We start from the raw sequence: 19606 nt of genomic DNA, 5'->3' as shown, positions 1-19606 counted from the left end.
TGTTGGAAGCGTTAAAAGTTTCAATCAGAGCAGTAATGTATATAAAGTATCTGTTTTAGGCCTAGCTTATGTGAGGTTGTAGAATAGACTTTGAGTTTGAGGCCAGAGCTGTGTGAGGTTGAATGGCACAAATTACACTGGTGAAATCAAACCTTGGGGCTGTTTTATTCATTTTTTTGCTGTCGCTGTCCATTACCCACTGATTCTCTAGAATGAATTAATCTGTTTCAAAATGGAGAATCTAAAGCATCACAGCAAAGATGGATGTTATAACACACCACAAACTGGACAGGATATGACTGTAGACTACACCCCATAATTAACCAATCACCACCATTTCTGCAAATAGTACAGGCTACACACCTGCTTGATTTAAGCAGAGGTTTTTATGAAAGCCAAAGAGATATTTAGGGTAAAAGGTTGACCTGATATTTTCTTTTTGGTAATTAGTACAGGTTAGAAGTGGTCATGCTAGTCTTCCTACAGGCTGCCTCCCATTTTCGTTACGTGCAAGATGGTGGTAGACATTAGGGAGGCTTCTGCTACCCTGTTCTTCCCTCTAAACCTCAGAAAAGTTGTCATTCCAATGTAGGGTGCTCCATTATCAGGCACTAGGGCCTCACTGAGGTGAATCTGCGAAAAGCCAGTGTTCAGCTACCACACGGAGGGGAGCCATGTCCAACTATCTTCCTTGCAGGGCAGACTGCACTCTTCTAAAGATGTTGTCTCATGCAATCTCTGGAGTTTAGCAGAGGGTAGAAGGTTCTTTCCCTCCCTCCAGTGAACAGGAACCTGCTCAAGGGATGGGCCTATTGTGACATGTAAAGGGCACAGTCACGTGGTGAATATAAAACTTACATTGTTTTATAAACACTAAAGTTTGAATTGACTGTTTCAAACGCAAAGATAAGCCAAATACAGCTACCAGAAGACTAATAGATTCAGAGGTATCTTTTACAAAGCTCATTAAATATACAGTTGGTGACAATATACAGTGCAAAACTGTGATTTTGGTTCAAAACCTTTGACTGAAAAATTAAGCTGAACACATGATGAGATACACGTTAAAGGAAAACAAATGTGGTTTGGGTTTCTATAGTAAATCAAGCCTGGAGCAACTCTCAACTCATTGCGTTTTTGAGAGAGATTTTCAAACCTGCACTGTTGTAATGAAAACTGGTAAATTGTTTGATTTGGGTTCAGATCACTTTAGTAGTGATGTAGAGGATCTATATTGGCAGTGCTGTACTTCCCCTACACTGCCACCAGGTGTTCTGTACCAGACCTATCTCAGAAGCACCATAAGTTGACTGGCTGTGTTCCAGAACCAGAGAGGGAGCTATGTTAGCCATACTAAACACAGACAGTACTTTACCGGCTAGCTCAGTGATGCCCAAGCCTAAGGGGGGCTAGGGGTGGGAAACAATTCCTTAACCGTGCCACACTACTTAGAGCAGATTGACTGTTGTATCTTCTAAGACTTAAATTAGGAAAAAGCCATGACAACAAATTTCTGCTTCAGACCATGTGCAAGTGCTGATTTTTTGTCCCTTGTGGTGCCCTAGTTTTTAATTAAGAAAGGAACAGCAGGTTCAAAGTTACTCAATTTAAATCATCACTGTATATACTACAAAACTATTTGACCGTTGAGTTTGATGAATAGTGCTTCATCTTGTGTTTGACCTCCTTTCCCAAATCAATCAACTCACCAACCCAAATAAGCCTTAACAGTCTCTCCTATAGAAGTTTTAAAGGCGCCTGTGTGAAAACAAGCTCTCATTCACCCAACCTCCCATGGTTACTTTTAGCAGCTTCGCTGTTTCTACATTGTGCAAATGCTGTAGTCTAGATACAGTCAAGTTCTTTTGGCCCACATTCTGACAGCCATCAGCATTTAAGGAATTGCAGCTTACAAAGAAAAAAAGATAAAACCTGCAACACTACTCATGAGAAATAGCAACACAAGGGCTATAGCCTGCTAATGTTGATGTTCTCCTGCTGCAGCAGTAGTATAACATAAATGGAGCAACTATTACCCATCCATAGAATTTGGATGATTTAGAGAAATTGATGAATAGGGGATCAAACAACATTGAGCACCCATAAGCAGGCAAACACATACTTGATAGCTTAAACAGACACACATTAGGGCCTTCCTCATGTACTGTACATACACACAACCCTACTTTGTGCACTGCATACATAAACATGCATGCCCCTGGGAAAGGTGGGCCTGATTTGCTCCCCTCATTCAAACTCAGCAGGCACCAATCAACTGTTCAATAGCAATCTTGGTAATTTGCCAGACCAATATTTTCTTTATCGACCTGTTATGCTGTTAGCACTGGACTTTGCTCAGGAGTAAGGCCACTTGTTTCAATATGGCTGTACATGCAAGCAAGTTGAAAACCAGTCGCTTGTTCACAAACATCCCTCTGCAATGACAATTTTCCTTTGTTTCTCACAAAAGAACACTTTTCCAAAGACAGGGCTGCCTGTTTACAAGTACTTACACCAGTCATGTTTGTTTTTCTTGGCTTCCTTCCTGTCATCTTAAAAGCATTGAGGCCTCAATCCAGAAAAGTCCTTAAAGCATGTACCTAAGGTCAGCCCTGGTCAGCAAAGGAAGGCCAGCACATACTTCAGTGTTTTCCTGCCTTGAGTTTGTCTAACAAATCAGTGTTTTCAATGTATACTGTTACTGTGCAGCCTGCATCTATGATTTGTCCCTAAAATTAAAGACTGGCGTCTAAATTCTCCAGAGCACCGTTACAATAAAAACATAAATCTGTTATAAATCACCACTTTGCCTGAGCCAAGGGCTGTTTAACATTTCAGCTGAGAAACACTGGGTAACCTCTTTTACTGTGTGAACACGATGAAAACCACTTTGGAACTTCACAGTGAGTTCTTTTGCCTCGCTCTAGGGCAAAGTGAGCGGAAGTGACAGTCAGCTGTTAAGTGGGCAAGGCCCCAGAGAACTTTTACATCTTCAGAGTAATTTTAGCAAAAGCAGATACTTCCCTAAATGCAATGCAGCTTTCAGTCTGATACGCAGAGAACACATGGGCACTTTAATTTAGCATAGATAATGCCATACAATTACAGCTTGCAATTGTGTGGGGATCAGCTCTTCAGTTTGCTCATTTCTTGTCCCCTAAACAGCATGAGGATGATTTTTTCCTCAAGTATTTCCATAGATGTCATTGTTGTGGCCTCCTTCCAACCTATAAGCAGCCACCATAGTAAAAGGAGGATTATGCAGCTTATTCCTTTCCTCTCTGAGTACGTCTTCAGTGCACTAAAACATGCAGCTGGGCCATGTTAGCTCACTTGGGCTATAAAATTGCAGTGTAGCTGTTCAGGCTGTGACTGGACCTTGGGGTCTGAGACTGAAGAGGGGAGGGCTCCAGCCTGAAGCCAAACATGGATACTGCAATTGTACAGGCTGCAGCCCAGCTCCTGGTCAGCTGACAGGAGCCAGCTGCAGGTGTTGTACTGTAGTGTAGCCATAGACTCAGCACCCAGAACAGTGTTCCCGCTCTCTCACAGTAGACATTTCCAATTGGCCAAAAGTGAATCAGTCCATAAGTGATCAAATAAATCTGAGGAAGGATATGAAATCTAAACGTAAACTCGTGACTGCCATCAATGAGGAGGATATAAGTGTTCTGTGCCATTTTACAGTAGTGAGCATTCTTCAGTTTCCAAAGACCCGCCTAAAAATTTTACTGCTCTTATCTGCTGGAAGCTTTGTGTTTGATGTAAAATAAAGCAAGGTGCAAGAGTATTTTGTCAGTCATTCATTGCCCACAAGAGAACACCTACACTAGGATGACATTTCTTGGACAAAGACCAGGAAACCTGCACTATTGTAGAAGACTGGGGTACCGTCAGTGTGTTGAGTTAAAAACACATAAGAGTTTGTGTTTAGAGACCTGGTCAAGGTGACTCATTGTGCTAAGACAGGATGCTAGTTCTATGCTATAATGCGAAATGACAAAGACTTTGCCTGCATAAAATAGTTTTGTGCAGCCATTCAGGGACATTCCCCCAATACCTTGTGTTCTCCATTCTTGAAGATGACTGCATTTGAGTGACAAGCGTAGATACTATTTACATTTAATACACACACAGCAAAAGCATTTATAAAGGTACTTTGGGATGAATGGCATTATTAGGATGTGGGCTTATCATGCTATGAAAAATGGAGCACTGATTACAAAAAACTATTTATTTTTCTAGTATGTATATAGAGAACATACTCTAAGCACAAAATCTGGAATGGTTCCTAGCCTCAACTCCCTGTTTGTAACAACAAAGATACAACTATTTAACATACATCAAACACTGTTTATTGCAGACTTTCAGCTGAATCATGTGAAAAAGGCACTATGAAAATTAATGAAACTAGATGATGAAATCTTTCTAAATGACGTGTCAGTCTTTATACATGTGAAACAATAGAACATTTTGTGACAAAAATTGTGTTTTCAAAAATAACATTTGCTGGAAAGTGTTTTTCTCTACCCTGGAATCAATAATATTTCCAAAGATTAAATTTATAAATGAACTTTTTTTTTTTTTTTTTTTTTACATACAGAAAATTTGACATTTAGGATCAACACACACAAGAAGAGTCTAGATTACATTTTCCTTTTGACTAGTTTAGTTACCAACAAAAATGCAAGTCTATTTTAAAAAAATACTGTGAATACCGTTATGGCTATCAAAAGCAGGTCTGACCACCTTTGTAAGCTGACTTGTGTGTTAATGTTTTCTATTTATTCCTGTGTAATAGTATGGTTCATAACCAGTGAAACAGAAATAAAATCAAAGTACAGAATATATTCTCTTGCTATCAACAGCTTCATTAGTAATAAAACGCCTTGCACAAGGTACAAGAAAAATTCAGCCTATGTTCCGATGGCTTGAACTGCTGTTTGCATTCTAAACATTTCGTCTTTGATTGCTGGCATCAAGAACTTTTAAATAAATCTGAACATCCTGCTGTTCAGAGCATGAGACTGAGACAAAAGGAGTGAATCACAGACTACAGCGACAGAGGGAATTTAAACTCTCATATTACTGAAGGCCAAGTATGTCTTACTGCTGGCTCAGCTTCACTGGAATAAATCAAAAGCAGCAACGTGTTTCTGATTATCCACAAAGAGCACGAAATGGTTAATTCCACAAGGCTAAAACTCATGTTTGGGTGTAAGGGTTTTCTCGAGTGCCAAGAATGTCCAGCAGTGGGTGCTTCTGTCAAGTCCAGTTGCATGGTTTCTTTATGGCAACAAGTTATGTCTACAAAATAATAATAAATCAGACATTCCCCTTCATTGCTTCCTAAAACAAAGCTTGATGGAATAATGCCAAGGACAATGGGATTAAAAGGAAACAACATTCAGTGACTACTTCCCTCATCAAAAGATTCCACTCCTGAATCTGAGGCAGCTGCACTAATTTTTTCTTGTCGTCTTCTCATGATTTCCTGTAGTTCTGAGCTACCATTGTTAGCCTAAAAATGAAAAGGAGAAAACAAGTTAATTTGTGGTTCTAGCAACAGGATAAGGCTTTTCAGCCAAGATTTTAATAAGACAGACGGTTTAACATTAGGTCTTAAATCCACATTTAGGCCCTGATACGTAAAGTGGCCCATTCAGGACAGCACTTAAGTGATGTCCTACATAGTGAGGAACTTATCTATATTCTTAAATGCTTTCCCGAATGAGGGTTGTAGGCTTCTAAATAAGTTCAGCCTGATTTTCAGTACGGCTGAACATCCTCAGCTCTCACTGATGTCAACAAAAGCTATTCAGTACTCGGGGATGAAACCCTGACCTCAATGAAGTCAATAGGTGTTTTGCCATTGACTTCGAGGGGGCCAAGATTTCATCCTTTTTGCCTCAATTTATTTAGGAGCTTAAGGCCTCAGGCCTCAATCCTGCAACCTGTTTAATTTTACATGCACAGTACCACTCAAGTCAATGACCATCAACAAGTTTAGGCTTGAAATTAAGATGAAGGTCTCTAACCATCAGAGGAGTGAATTTCTGAAACAGCCTTATAAGAGGAGCAGTGGGGGCAAAAAACCTAACTGGCTTCAAGACTGAACTTGATACGTTTATGGAGAGGATGGTGTGATGAGACTGCCTACAATGGCATGTAGCCAATCTGCAACTTCTAGCAGCAAATATCTCCAATGGCCGGTAATGGGACACTAGATGGGGAGGGCTCGGAGTTATTATAGATAATTCTTTCCCAGGTGTCTGGCTGATGGGTCATGCCCACAAGCTCAGGGTCTAACTGATCTCCATATTTGGAGTTGGGAAGGCATTTTCCCCCAGGTCAGATTGGCAGAGACCTTGAGGGCTTTTTGCCTTCCTCTGCAGCATGGGGCATGTTTAAACTAGTATAAATGGTGGATTTTCAGTAACTTGATGTTTTTTAAACGGTGATTTGAGCATTTTTTGGTAACTCAACTAGAGGTTATGGGTCTATTACAGTAGTGGGTGGGTGAGGTTCTGTGGCCTGCAATGTGCAGATCAGACTAAATGATCATAATGGTCCCTTCAAACCATAAAGTCTATGACTCTATGCATATGTGCAAAGTTGAACACACACAAGTGTCTGCAGGATTGGAACCTAAACAGAAGCCCCACTTTATACAGTAGGTAAAATGGGTAAATAAACATTTTAGCACATGGATTTAGCACTTATCACAGTGCGGTTACAACTGATCCATGTTATCTAACCAACCCAAATAACGTTGCCTGAAAAGCAATTTCAATGAAGTTAAAAAATTATGTTCTTACCATTCTACATTTATGGAGAAACTACAGCAAATCTCTGTGTTTCTCTTCTGCCTACAGACCATTTGGTAATTTGAATGAAGTCATTAGCATGCAAGCACACACGCTAATTATATTGGAAACTTCTACACTGTACATTACATTGAATAAGATTAGTAGATTACACAGTTGGATACAAACCCACTATTTATGTAGCTTTGTAACAAAATTACCTTAAGAACTAGGAGAATCTTAACCTTCCTCATCACTGATAGGAAGTCTGCATCATATGAGGCTAGCAACAGTTTCCTTATGCAAAGGCTAGGTAAACAATTCTTCAATTGGTTCTTAATTACAGCTTTTTACAATTTATGCCAAGTTAGTCTGATTACAGCGTATTATCCAATAAGCTATTTTGCATGAGCTAGCCACTGGGCAACATGATGTGCATATTAGAAAAATCAGCCATCATTTCCCACTAGGGTGGAGGGTGGGATGTCTAATTCTTCTGTATTTAGGCATGTTCATAGTTCCCATTAAGGGAGATGTGAAAGGGAATCAACTGGAATATGGACCTCAAATGATCCATTTTGGGGATAATCAGGAAAACAGACAATGTAAAAGTATGTTTTCAACTTCTATACTGCTTTCAACAGAGGAATTAACACAAACATCATCCCTGCAAGGGAGGCAACTGTTATTAATCCCATGTTACAGACAGGGAAACAGACCCAGGCAGATGAAGGGCCAAACAATTTTCAGGTGCACTAAGTTCATTTTGCATTGCATCAGTGGTGAAAACTGAACATAAGCTGTCTGAAGAAACCCCGGGAAAATTCTCTATGCAGAGGAGAATGTCTGACTAGCATAAAGCAGGTGGATGCTGCCTACTGTGCCTGGTCCACGACCTCTAGCCATTGCCTTCTCTGCTGGAGTTGCACTGCCTGGTGTGGGAAGTGGAGCGAGCAGGGCAGGGCTAGTTTTTGCTGGGCCCAATGCTCTGCATACCTTAAAGCTGACCCCTGAAGTATTTGTTAGCCTGAGGCTGGGCACAAAGCCCCAGGGAGCTGTGATCAGCACCCCTTTCTCCACAATGCTTAAGTTTTGTATGGGCACAGTTGAGAGTTGAACTCAAAGTGATTTACCTAAAGTCACTCAAGAAGTCTGTAGCAAAGCCATGAACAAAACCCAGATCTCACAACTCCAGGCACTTTGCTTTGGGCAGAGAGCCATTCTTTTTACAGCATGCTGCTCAAGACCAGCAATTATGCTGCTTTCCATTTTTTAGGCTTTTTAAAAGGTTAAAAACAAATAGGAAAAAAAAAGTTGATTCAATGTAACAAATTTTGTAAGAAACCATTTATCTCCCTCCAGGGAGAAAAACAATCCAGAACACCTTCTTCCCTTGATTTTCACTCTCTTTAGACCATGTTTATGTAGTGGCCATAGAAAGCCCTAAAAATGTATGCTTTCTCTTCTACTTTTGAATTCTGGTTTAATTCAAAGGAGAGAATGGAGGTTTTCTCAGCACAATCAGAGGTGGAGGACTGATCAAAAAACGTTCAGCAGAAGATAAAACAAAACAGACATTTACATTATTGCACTTAGCATATTATTTTTCCTACAGGTGCAACTACTGAATTACAGTAGCCTAAGTTTGGGGCATTAGTTCACCGCTTAACTGAAGAATTAGCCATTACACAGAGGTGGATTAAGGCAGGTTCCCTGAATCTGGTGCACAGATTCAGGAGTGCTCCTGCATCACAGAGAGGACCCGGATCAAGGAGCAGTCTTTGGACAAGCCCTAGAGAGGAATTTGGGTGGATCCAGACTTAGTCTAGCATGGGATGTTATTTGTACCGGCACTGACTTAAGAGTCAACTCCTCTGGTACACAGGTCACAAGTATTAGACACAGGATGCAAAATCTAGAGTACATGGAATCTTCTAATCTGTTCTATATATTAGCTAGATCTGTATGGCTAAACTCATAACCCAATGGCTATTCAGACATTTATGAAAATGAGTTAATTATCTAAATGCTTAGATAATCTGTATGTCATGGGTTACACTGGTTTAACAATTTTACATGGCTCTATAAACTTTTATTATTTGAACTGCTTCCAGTTTGAGTGATAACATATTTCTTTATCTTTTAAGAACAAGACAGCTCATTTTTGCTAGCTGGTGTAAAGATAATGTTTCAGAAATGGCCACTGCCATTCAATTGCAAGCAGACTTGCTTTCTGCAATTTAAGTAAGAACATGCTCTTGGAGGCAGGACAGACATGCACAGAAAAAAACATGCTCCTTCAGTGTGAGCAAAGGAGGGGGGGTTGGATGGGGCGGCAGGGGGCAGTCAGGAGCAGGGGTTCCAGGGGCAGTCAGGGGACAGGGAGCAGGGGTGGTTGGATGGGGTGTAGGTTCCAGGGGGGCAGTCAGGAATGAGAGGAGGGATTGGATGGAGCAGTGGGAGTCCAGGGGCAGTCAGGAGACAGGGAGCAGGGGTGTGTGGATGGGGCAGGGGTCCCAGAGGGGCTGTCAGGGAATAGGGGGGGTTGGATGGGGCAGGAGTCCTGGGGGGGGCAGATAGGAGGTGGGGGCCAGGCCACGACCCCCTCCCCTAACTGGCCCTCCATACAATTTACGAAACCCGATGCGGCCCTCAGGCAAAAAAGTTTGCCTGCCCCTGGGTTAAAGCATCACATAGTCCAAAAATCAGAGGGGTAGCCATGTTAGTCTGGTTCTGTAGAAGCAGCAAAGAATCCTGTGGCACCTTATAGACTAACAGATGTTTTGCAGCATGAGCTTTCGTGGGTGAAATGCACTTCTTGCATCTGAAGAAGTGGGTATTCATGTTAGTCTATAAGGTGCCACAGGATTCTTTGCTGCTTCTATAGTCCAAAAAAAGACTGAACTTATTAAATTAAAATTAAAGTCAAATGATAAGGTGGAGACTGAATTTTAATTAAGCCTTTCAGAAACCAACAAAAAAGATCAACCTCCTTTTTAAAACTTCCAATACCTGCGTATTAACATTTGCAGATAATCTTAATAGACAAGCCTTGACCACTCAAATTCCTGCAGAATGAAGAAGCAACAGAAACCAAAGGTGAGCAAAAAAAGCTCAGAACACAGAGGGAGAATGAGACTTCTACTAACCTGAGACATGTTTAATTTTCAAATTAACATCCATTGAGCACAAGAATATTTTCCTAGATATATGCAACAAGACAGACCACATCTGCTCATAGTACATCTCCACAGTTAATTTAATACCCTATAGGACACCACCATGCCCATTGACAGCATCAACTATTAACAGCGGGATTCCTTTCAAAATCAGTGTTTAAGTCTCCTGTTTCCTTGACTGCCTCCATCAAGCCAGTATTGTATCCACTTTGTAACAACTGTGAGGTGTGTGGATGTCTACAGTTGTGTTATTCATACGCCAAGTGTCTGAATCATCTTGTGTAATAAACATGAAACAGTAACTCCTCACTTAAAGTCGTCCTGGTTAACGTCGTTTCATTGCTGATCAATTAGGGAACATGCTCGCTTAAAGTTGTGCAATGCTCCCTTCTAACATCGTTTGGCAGCCGTCTGCTTTGTCCACTTCTTGCAGAAAGAGCAGCCTGTTGCAGCTAGCTGCTGGGGGCTTGGAACCAGGGTGGACCGGCAGTCCCTCATCAGCTCCCTGCTCCCCTAAGCTCCCTGCGCTGCAGTCGCCCAGCAGGCTATCCGTTGAAGGCTATCAATTGCCGGCAGTTCAGCTGTTCCTCCCCCCACTGCCATGTGCTGCTCCTGCCCTCTGCCTTGGAGCTGCTCCCAGAGACTCCTGCTTGCTGTGCAGGGGGCAAAGGGGGGGCTAATGTCAAGGTGCCCCCACCCCCACTCCTGCACCCCGCTTACCCCTTCTCCATATAGAACATGGAGGGGACACAGAGAGACAGAGAGAGACAGAGAGAGCTTGGGGCAGCAGCTGCTGTCTCAACTTCCTGATCCACTTAGAACAACAATGCACTTAAGAGTGGCTCAGCTTACTTAAAAGGGCAGTGTGCATTTCTCTCTCTCCCCCTCACACACAAGGTGTGTGTCTGTCTCTGTCTGCTATGCTGTCTCTCCTCCCTCATGTTCGTGATGCCTTGTGTTAGAGACTACATTAACAACAATGTGTTAACCCCTTGAGGGCTCAGCCGAGTGCTAGTTCATCATTTAGCAGCAAGGCATTCCCTGGGAAATATCCCACCCTCTGACTTCACCACCTCAACCAAGCTTCACAATCATCATAGCTGTGAACAGTATTAAATTGTTTAATTGTTTAAAACGTATAGTGTGTGTGTCTGTGTGTGTGTGTGTGTGTGTCTGTGTTTTTTTATCTGGTGAAAAAAAATTTCCCTGAAACCTAACCCCCTCATTTACATTAATTCTTATAGGGAAATTGGATTCGCTTAACATCGTTTTGCTTAAAGTCACATTTTTCAGGAACATAACTACAATGTTAAGAGAGGAGTTACTGTATTTTAAAACTGGGTACGTTTCCTTAGAGGATAATTTCCAAAACATATTGACATTAAAAAAGCCATAGTAAAAATAAATGTGGGTATAACTCATTTTAAGTAACTTATTCCCTCCCATATACATCCAAATGGTTGAGAGTGGGGGGTTTGTTATTTTCCAATAAAAGTATAGAAGCTATAGGCAAAGTAAGTAAAACACAAAAATATAATACATGCAAACACAGTGGGCAAGGCATTCTTCCAGTATAGTCATTTTGGCTGTGGCCATTTTCAAGTGCTGGACTGAGGGTAGAAGACTAAAATTACATAGAGTAGCAACAGTGCCTACTTGCCCATACTGCCCAGCTAATTTGCCTCCACCCTGAACTGGACAGTTCACCAGTTTCAGGTTTATATTTGGTCTCCATGGCTAATTCTGTTTTTTGCTTCTCTGCTGAGACTCCCTCCCACAGTGCCAGCATTGGTAGTGGCATGCATGGCTTTGGTGACTGGTAAATGAACATTTCGCCTCCAGGTTGCCAGTTCAAACAAGATGATGAAGATAGAGATTGGAAATCATTACTATCCAATGGATGTTTGGTTTCCTATGCCAAATCAGCTGGTGGTATCAGCTCACTCCAATCCAAGGGAAACAGGTATCACTGGACTTAATTTTCTAAAGTGCTGAGTACCCACAACTCTAACTGAGATAGGAATGCTTCGCACATCTGAAAACAGGAACACAGCACACAGGACTGCTAAGGACCTCCTGGGTCATCGAGTCCAGTCCCCTGCTACTGGAGACAACCCCATCACGTAAACCTGTTCATAAATTTATCAAGCTCCATCTCAAAACTAGTTAGGTTGTTTGCCCCCATTACTCCTATTGGAAGGCTCTTCCAGAACTTCACTCCTCTAGTGGTAAGAAACCTTCTTCTAATTTCCCATCTAAATTCATTCATGAGGTCTTCTGTCACAAAAAGCTGTTGTAAATGTCAAGCTTTATAAAGTTACAAATCATGGGGGAGTAGGGGAGGGGACGGCATGTGTATAAACACACACAAATGTCAATCAATAATTACTTATGATTCTCCACAGTGATCTGATAGCCCTTATTCACCACCATTATCACATTTCTTAATCTTCAACTGATCCCTTCTAAGAAAGAATACATTCTTGATTATCTATGCAAAATGGCTGGCTATAAGCACACATTACCATCACTACAAAATGCATCCAGTCTGTTTGTCCTTCCAAACACTGTCCCACTAGTAGGTGGAATGTCATTGTGGGGAGAGCAGAGAAAGGAAGAATTTCAGTCTGTAATGGCTGAAAGCCTGCTAGAGCAGTGGCTCTCAACCTTCCAGACTACTGTACTCCATTCAGGAGTCTGATTGGTCTTGCGTGCTCCCAAATTTCACCTCACTTAAAAACTACTTGCGTACAAAATCAGACATAAAAATACAAAAAAGTGTCCCAGCACACTATTACTGAAAAATTGCTTACTTTCTCATTTTTACCACATAATTATAAAATAAATCAATTGGGATATAAATATTGTACTTACATTTCAGTGTATACTATATAGAGCAGTATAAACAAGTTATTGTATGAAATGTTAGTTTGCTCTGACTTTGCTAGTGCTTGTAATGTGGCCTGATGTAAAACTAGGCAAATATCTAGATGAGTTGATGTACCCCCGGAAGACCTCTGTGTACCCATAGGTGTACACGTACCTCTGGTAGAGAACCACTGTGCTAGAGGATGGGGAGAAGAGGAAGATGAAGGTAGCAGAGAACAGGAGAGAAGGACAAAATGAGCGATGAAGATCAGAAGGAGGGGGAATCACCTCTGATTTTACAGTCTGAAGAATATAGGAATTGCCATATTGGATCAGACCAGTAGTCCATCTAACCTCTGATAATGGCCAGCATCCAATGCCCCAGAGGAAGGCATAAGAACCCTAACAGTAGGTGTAGGATAATCTGACCCCTGAAAATCTCATCCTAACTGCTAATGATTAGAGATGGGAACCCTACCAACCTAAGAATTGTTCATGTTTACCAGCTACTATACGCCATTTTGATGGGAGGGATTAGACGTACCTCTAATGCAGCTTTCTGTACAGTAATTTGGCTGTAGACTCTAGACCCTTCAGGACAAACAGTCTTTAATTCATCCTTATTGAGAGAGAAAAGCTGAGCGCCTGTCAGCACTCCAAGGCTATTGACAGTCCTAAAAAAGGCATATCAGAGAGTGAACACCATAAAATTTTATAGTTCTGTGAGAAGCATAATACAAATAAATAAAAATCCACCAGTTGGGAGAGAAACATGAGGCATTTTCTTCCCCAAGTTATCCCCATTAGGATTATTAAATTAAGACAAAAGCTTTACATGCTGAGGTACTCAAAATTAGTAGATCAAAACTGGTCAAATCCACTTAAATTTTCCTTGACTTTGCAAGGGGCTAAGTGCCCTTACCACCCATTAAAGTGGAACCCTGTAGTATAAAATAAGCACCTTGTAGCACTCAGCCCATTTTGGGTGAAACGTGTTTATAATTTTGAAGACGAGATTTACAGGTTACTAGGATGGAAGTCAGTCACTGACAGAGGGTGCAATCTGATTTCCTTTTGTTAGAATCAGTGTATAAATGGACAACATTTTTCAAGAGTGACTTGTGGTTCTGGGTGCCTCAATATTTTGGGGGCTCAACTTAAGACACCTTATTAAAGGGGAATGGATTTTCAGAGGGAGTACTCAGCACTTTCTGAAAATCTGGAAAACACCACAAGTTAGACAGTCAAAATCCTAGTCTCTTTTGCAAAATTGTAGTTTATTTCCCTTTATACAGTATTCTGAAATTAGAGATTCCCCAAGTTCATCCTCAGACTTACACTGGGCTGAATCCTTTTGACTCCAACCACATTTTCACATCCTCAGCAGAGGAATCATAAGTGATATTAACTATCGGTATGTTTGGTCGTGGCACATGGAACTTTTTCTGCGCAGCACTCCGGCCAATGGTAAGCCTGTGAATAAGCTCATCCTGTACCTCTTCCATCTGAGATTTCCTACCTAAAGAGAGACAAAAAAGATGAACACAACAGAGGATTGATTTTTAAAAGATGCTTTTGGGGAAAAAAAGCATGTTTGCTCTTAATACCACCACACTCCATTTTTAAAACAAAAAAAGCATTCACTAGAGATGGTCAAAATTTTTTTTTTCTACTCCTGTCATAAACAAACAGATCAGGGTTAAGGTCTCTTTTACCTGTAAAGGGTTAACATGCAGTACCTGATGACCACCTGACCAGAGGACCAATCAGAGACAAGATTTTTTCAAATCTCTGTGGAGGGAAGCCTTTGTCTGTGTTCTTTGTTAGAGAGCTCTCTTTGGATCTAAGAGAGGACAGTCATGTCTCCAAGTTCTCCTGAAGTAGTTTTTACTATTTAATAGTGAGTATTAATTAGAAAGGCGAATTAGTCTTATAATTTGATTTCTACATTTGCAATTGTGTGTTTTGCTAAAGGAAATTCTTTATTCCTGTTTGCTGTTACTTTGCTTTCACTGAGAAAGAAAGGGGGGGGGGGATTCTCTCCAGAAATTCTGCCCTTCCCCTCTTCATCTAGGGCTTGCTCTAAAGGAACACTTCCCTGAGCAACCACAGACACTTTCTGGGTCTCACTTACATTCAGAATCACCTCAGGCCCAACAGGCGGATTTCTACACAATCCCCTTTTAGGCACACCTACAGACTTTCTAGATAATAGGTCAGAAGCAGTCTCCTTCCCTTGGCCATGAACTAGTTCAGGAATCTTTTCCTTTTTGCTACAAGTGGTCAAACTGTCAGTAGGTAACACCATTAAATCACCTTCATGCTCTTCTTGTGCCCTGGCTAGGGTATCACCCTGATCAGACAGAGTTGCTACACCCTTTTTCAACCACACATTAGCAACTGGCAAACTACAAGCACCAGAATTGTCTGGTCTCTGGGATTTTGCTAAGACACTAACTGGATGCAACATTGCCATTCTCCCCAGCAGACACAAACTCAGGACCATTCCCTTCCTGGGCTTTAGCTGTATTTACAACCAACTCCGAGACAACTGAATCACCCTTACAGGCTGAAAGGCACCTTCTGTCTGCTCCACAGACACAGAAGAGCCGGAGACACCTTCTCCTTCACCAGACACATAGCTTGGGATCTCATTTCCCTTGTCCCAGCACACAGGGCTGTTCACAGACAACTGCTTGGAGACCGAGGTAGCTTCCTTCATAGGCAAGTCAATACCCCTGACCGACATAGGCACATTCCTTCCACTGTCACATTTCTCCACATAGGACACAGGTAAGGGATAGGGACACTCCTCTTCCACTATCCCTGTCTTCCCAAACTGCTGACTAGACAAAGCCATCAGCTCACAAGGCTGCCTAGGCCCCTCCAAACTTTCCCTACCAGGCACATTGCCACTCCCAACAGATAAGCTGCTGCTTTTTTCACTACACTGAGCTACTTTTAGCAAATCACAGTTACCCATTTTAGGTTCACTTCTACAAGTTGCACTAGCCACCAATCCATCACCTATCACAAATTTACCCTTTCCTTCCTCAGTTAGGGCTTTAACCTGACCATTTACTTTAATCTGCTCCTGAGAAACATTTTCCTCACCAATGAGATCTTTCTGCTCTTGATCTAACTTCAGATTCACTTCTGAGACATTAGACAGACATTCAGAAACTCCACTTACAGACACACTGCTTTTTTTGCAGAGACAAACCTTTGGAGCAACCCACCTCAGGCAAATTATTGCTCACAATAGACACAGGTTTAAGATTATTCCTCTCCTGTGACTGGCTACCTGGACTGAACAAAGCTTTAACATTTTCCCCAATTAAAAGATCTTTAGGCAATAACTTCCTGACGCCAGCTATCACTTCATGCTGAGCCCCATTCCACTCAAGGTGGATTCTGGCTAAAGGCACACGGACAGTAAACTCACAGAGGATCACAACATTCACACCCTGATTTGGTAAATAATCTTCCTCTTTGACCAGATCTGCTTTAACAAGAGTGATGTTAGAAGCCATAGTTTGCCCTGAACAGCTTTTACCATTGACTTTTACACTCTTTATGAATTTTCCATTCCCACTCCCATACATAGCACTGGCACAATTTATGGGGCCACCCTTTACTGAACCCACAGTAACAGCATTGACATAAAAGGTGGCATTGTTGGGGTACATTTGGTTACCCCCAGACAACTGCTCAGAGTTATACAACATACCAACATGGTTACAAACTGGACTTTCAAGAGGATACAGTCTCGGCTGTTCTTCCATTGCTTTTTTGACTTGGAGTTGGAGTCTAGCCGTCTCCTGTTGCATCTGTTGAGTTTTCTCCTCAGCAGCCAGCAACTTCAGACACCTCTTACGAGCTTTTTCTTCTCTCTTAGCAACTTCTTTCTTTCTCTCATCAGACTCTTTCTCCATTCGAATTTCTGCCAGTTCTTGCTCATAATCAAACTGCAGGCTGTCTCTCAAGGCTTGCAGTTTCCTTGCTTTTCCTGATGCTTTCTGTCTCATGGTCACTGACCTTTAACCAACCAAACTCTCAATCCCAAAGTTAAAATTTGGATAGCGTGGGGTTCTGACCCAAAGCTTAATTGACCTGGTTCTGTGGATCCAAGCACAACTACGCCACTGTGACTGAGCGATTCTGGCGGGACCCAACTGAGAGTGCCAAATCAGGACCAATTGCTTAAACAGGGCAGTCACAGCCCTAGGCTGGGGTTTTTCCACCTGTAAGGCAAACCAAACCAGCCAGACAAAGAGGACTCTGGTCTCACCCCACTGGCTAACCACAAGTCACACAAGCAATTTCCTTAGACACTCCAGTCTTCCAGTATCACCACCAGTGCACTCGTCCTGGGGATGAATGGTTATGAAAACCAACACCCCAATAAAAGAAAAAGGTTCTCTCGATCCCAAAGGACCAAGCCCCAGACCCAGGTCAATATACACATCAGATCTTACCCACAAATCACGCTGTTGCCAATCCTTTAGAATCTAAAATCTAAAGGTTTATTTACAAAGGGAAAAAGGTAGAGATGAGAGGCAGAATTGGTTAAATGGAATCGATTACATACAGTGATGGCAAAGTTCTTAGTTCAGGCTTGCAGCAGCGATGGCATAAGCTGCAGGTTCAAATCAAATCTCTGAAATACATCCCCTGCTGGGATGGGTCCTCAGTCCCTTGTGTAGAGCTTCAGTTTGTAGCAAAGTCTCTCCAGAGGTCAGAAAAATCTTGTCTCTGATTGGTCCTCTGGTCAGGTGGTCATCAGGTACTGCATGTTAACCCTTTACAGGTAAAAGAGACCTTAACCCTGATCTGTTTATTTATGACAACTCTATGGAAATTTTTGACAAAAATGAAAAAAAATCACTTTTGTTTAATTTTCCACAGAATATTTGTTTTTTTCCTGCAAAATGTTGAACACTGAAAAATTTCAGACAAAAACCAAAAGAGGGGGTGTGGGAAGACTTTGCAGCTGCAGGGGAGATGTCCAGGCTGTAGATGAGAAGGGGCACAAACGTGCAGTAGCTGAACAACAATTCCCATAAGGCACTGTGGCAGCACTTCCAAATCAACACACTTTGGTTTGGGGCATTTAATTTTCTGACAAAACATTGACATTGGATGTGGGAAGCAGACACATTTTGGGGAAAAACAGTTGAAAAACAATTCAGATGGAACATTTTTGACCATCCCTAGCGTTCACTGCATTCCTTCTGCAAGCGACTGTCACCATTTAAATCCACTTTCTCAATGCATGTTTTGGAGAAGGGGTAGATACAAATTATAAGAGAGACCAAAACAGCAGTTTGTTTTTATTTTAAACGGTATCACTGCTGAAATTTTAAGGGGTATTTAGTGAACCTTACTAAGATACTGTTGCTTATGGTCATTGGAAATCAGCAAGATATTTACCAAATTCTCTAGAATTTCCACCCAACAAAATGTTGCTTCTCTGAAGCTTCCAGCATTGGCCTCAAGCGTACAGCAAGCTGAACCAGATGTGCACTGGGTCAATTCTGTAATGGAAATTTGTACCTCTCTGGAAGGTTATATGCTTTGGCTGGGAACACTAACTCAGAACACAGCCTCAGAGGAAGGAAGTATTGGAATTATTTTCTAAGGACTGAAGACCTGCCTCATGCTTATGAGCTATCATCTCTGTTGCCCTTTAAGTGACAAATCACTTATTCCGATAGATGCAGAAACTGACAATAAACTGTCCCCAAAATGAAACCGTAGATCTAGTTCATAGTGTAGGTGCAACATTACCTTGTGGTGATAATGACAGATAATGCAGAGAGAGGCTCAACTCTGAGGGATTTTCATTGCTGAAGTAATATTTCTGTAGGACGCTGAATCCACATCCTTTTGGCCCCATTAGTTAACGGCTAAATTAGTTCTTAGAGCTTTTCTTTAAATAGTCAGTCTGTTCCAGAAGGAAAGGACATAATGGGCCTCAGTGAAGTTAAGTTCAAAGTGCACTACAGTTTGTCTCAATAGGTCAAGTGAAAGATGCCCTATTGAATTAGCTCTGCAGACTGAGAAATGTGTTTATTCAGTAAGGCACGTTTTCTACTTACTGGGAACATGGAAGGGAGAGCTCTCTCAGAGAGCTAAACATGGACATTAGTACAACTTTACCAGAAATGTTGCTAGGTTTTTTGCCATGCCAGAGAAGGGTAAAAAAGGGAAGAGCTAACAACCCACAAACAGCCAAATCGCTTAAGATCTCATTTCAGTGTCACCTTTTCAGTCTGTAACAGTTACTTGTAAACTAGAGACAACGTAAGTGAGGCTGTATCTTTTATTGGGCCAACTTCTGCTGGCAAAAGGTACAAGCTTTCAAACTACACCGAGCTCTTCTTCAGTTCTGGGGAAAGAAATCAGAGTGCCTGATTTCTAAACTACACTATTAAAGTGCTGGTTTTAGACATATGTAAAACTGCTCAATTATTGGAATTATGTTACTATAAAAAACCCTTCTTATTCGAGGGATACACAGCAAGGGACACAGCAGCCATGTGTTACAAATGTCATTTAAGACACTGTTTTGGGAAGAACTTGAGCTAACATCCATACAATGCTGGATCCAACGCCATGTTCTAGATAAAGTGCTGTGTTCTAACCTCCTGACATATGGGTTTGAATGGTTGGTAGAGATACCGAAGTTCACTTATGGGCCTGTCTATGCTACAATTTCAACCACGTTTAGGGGACTCGATTACAGGGTTG

At 41.6% G+C, this 19606-nt stretch overlaps 1 protein-coding gene across 10 annotated transcripts in view; it reads right to left on the bottom strand.

Annotated features, from left to right (window-relative positions):
- Window positions 1-4219: 4219 nt before the first annotated feature.
- The window catches only part of EPS8 (epidermal growth factor receptor pathway substrate 8), a 205869-nt gene continuing 190482 nt past the window's right edge, over window positions 4220-19606 (bottom strand). For all 10 annotated transcript variants that reach the window (XM_039545122.1, XM_039545152.1, XM_039545172.1 and 7 more), the window contains 3 exons: window positions 14192-14372; window positions 13398-13527; window positions 4220-5521 (listed from right to left, as the gene is read on the bottom strand). In XM_039545122.1, the coding sequence (XP_039401056.1) occupies window positions 5408-5521; window positions 13398-13527; window positions 14192-14372 (425 nt within the window). In that variant the 3' untranslated portion in view covers window positions 4220-5407. The remainder of the gene's footprint in view (window positions 5522-13397; window positions 13528-14191; window positions 14373-19606) is intronic.

This window comes from Mauremys reevesii, linkage group 1 (genome assembly GCF_016161935.1).
Source record: "Mauremys reevesii isolate NIE-2019 linkage group 1, ASM1616193v1, whole genome shotgun sequence".
NCBI lineage: Eukaryota > Metazoa > Chordata > Testudines > Geoemydidae > Mauremys > Mauremys reevesii.
Note: the sequence above shows the minus strand (reverse complement) of the source record. Positions and strands in the feature narration are given on the sequence as shown.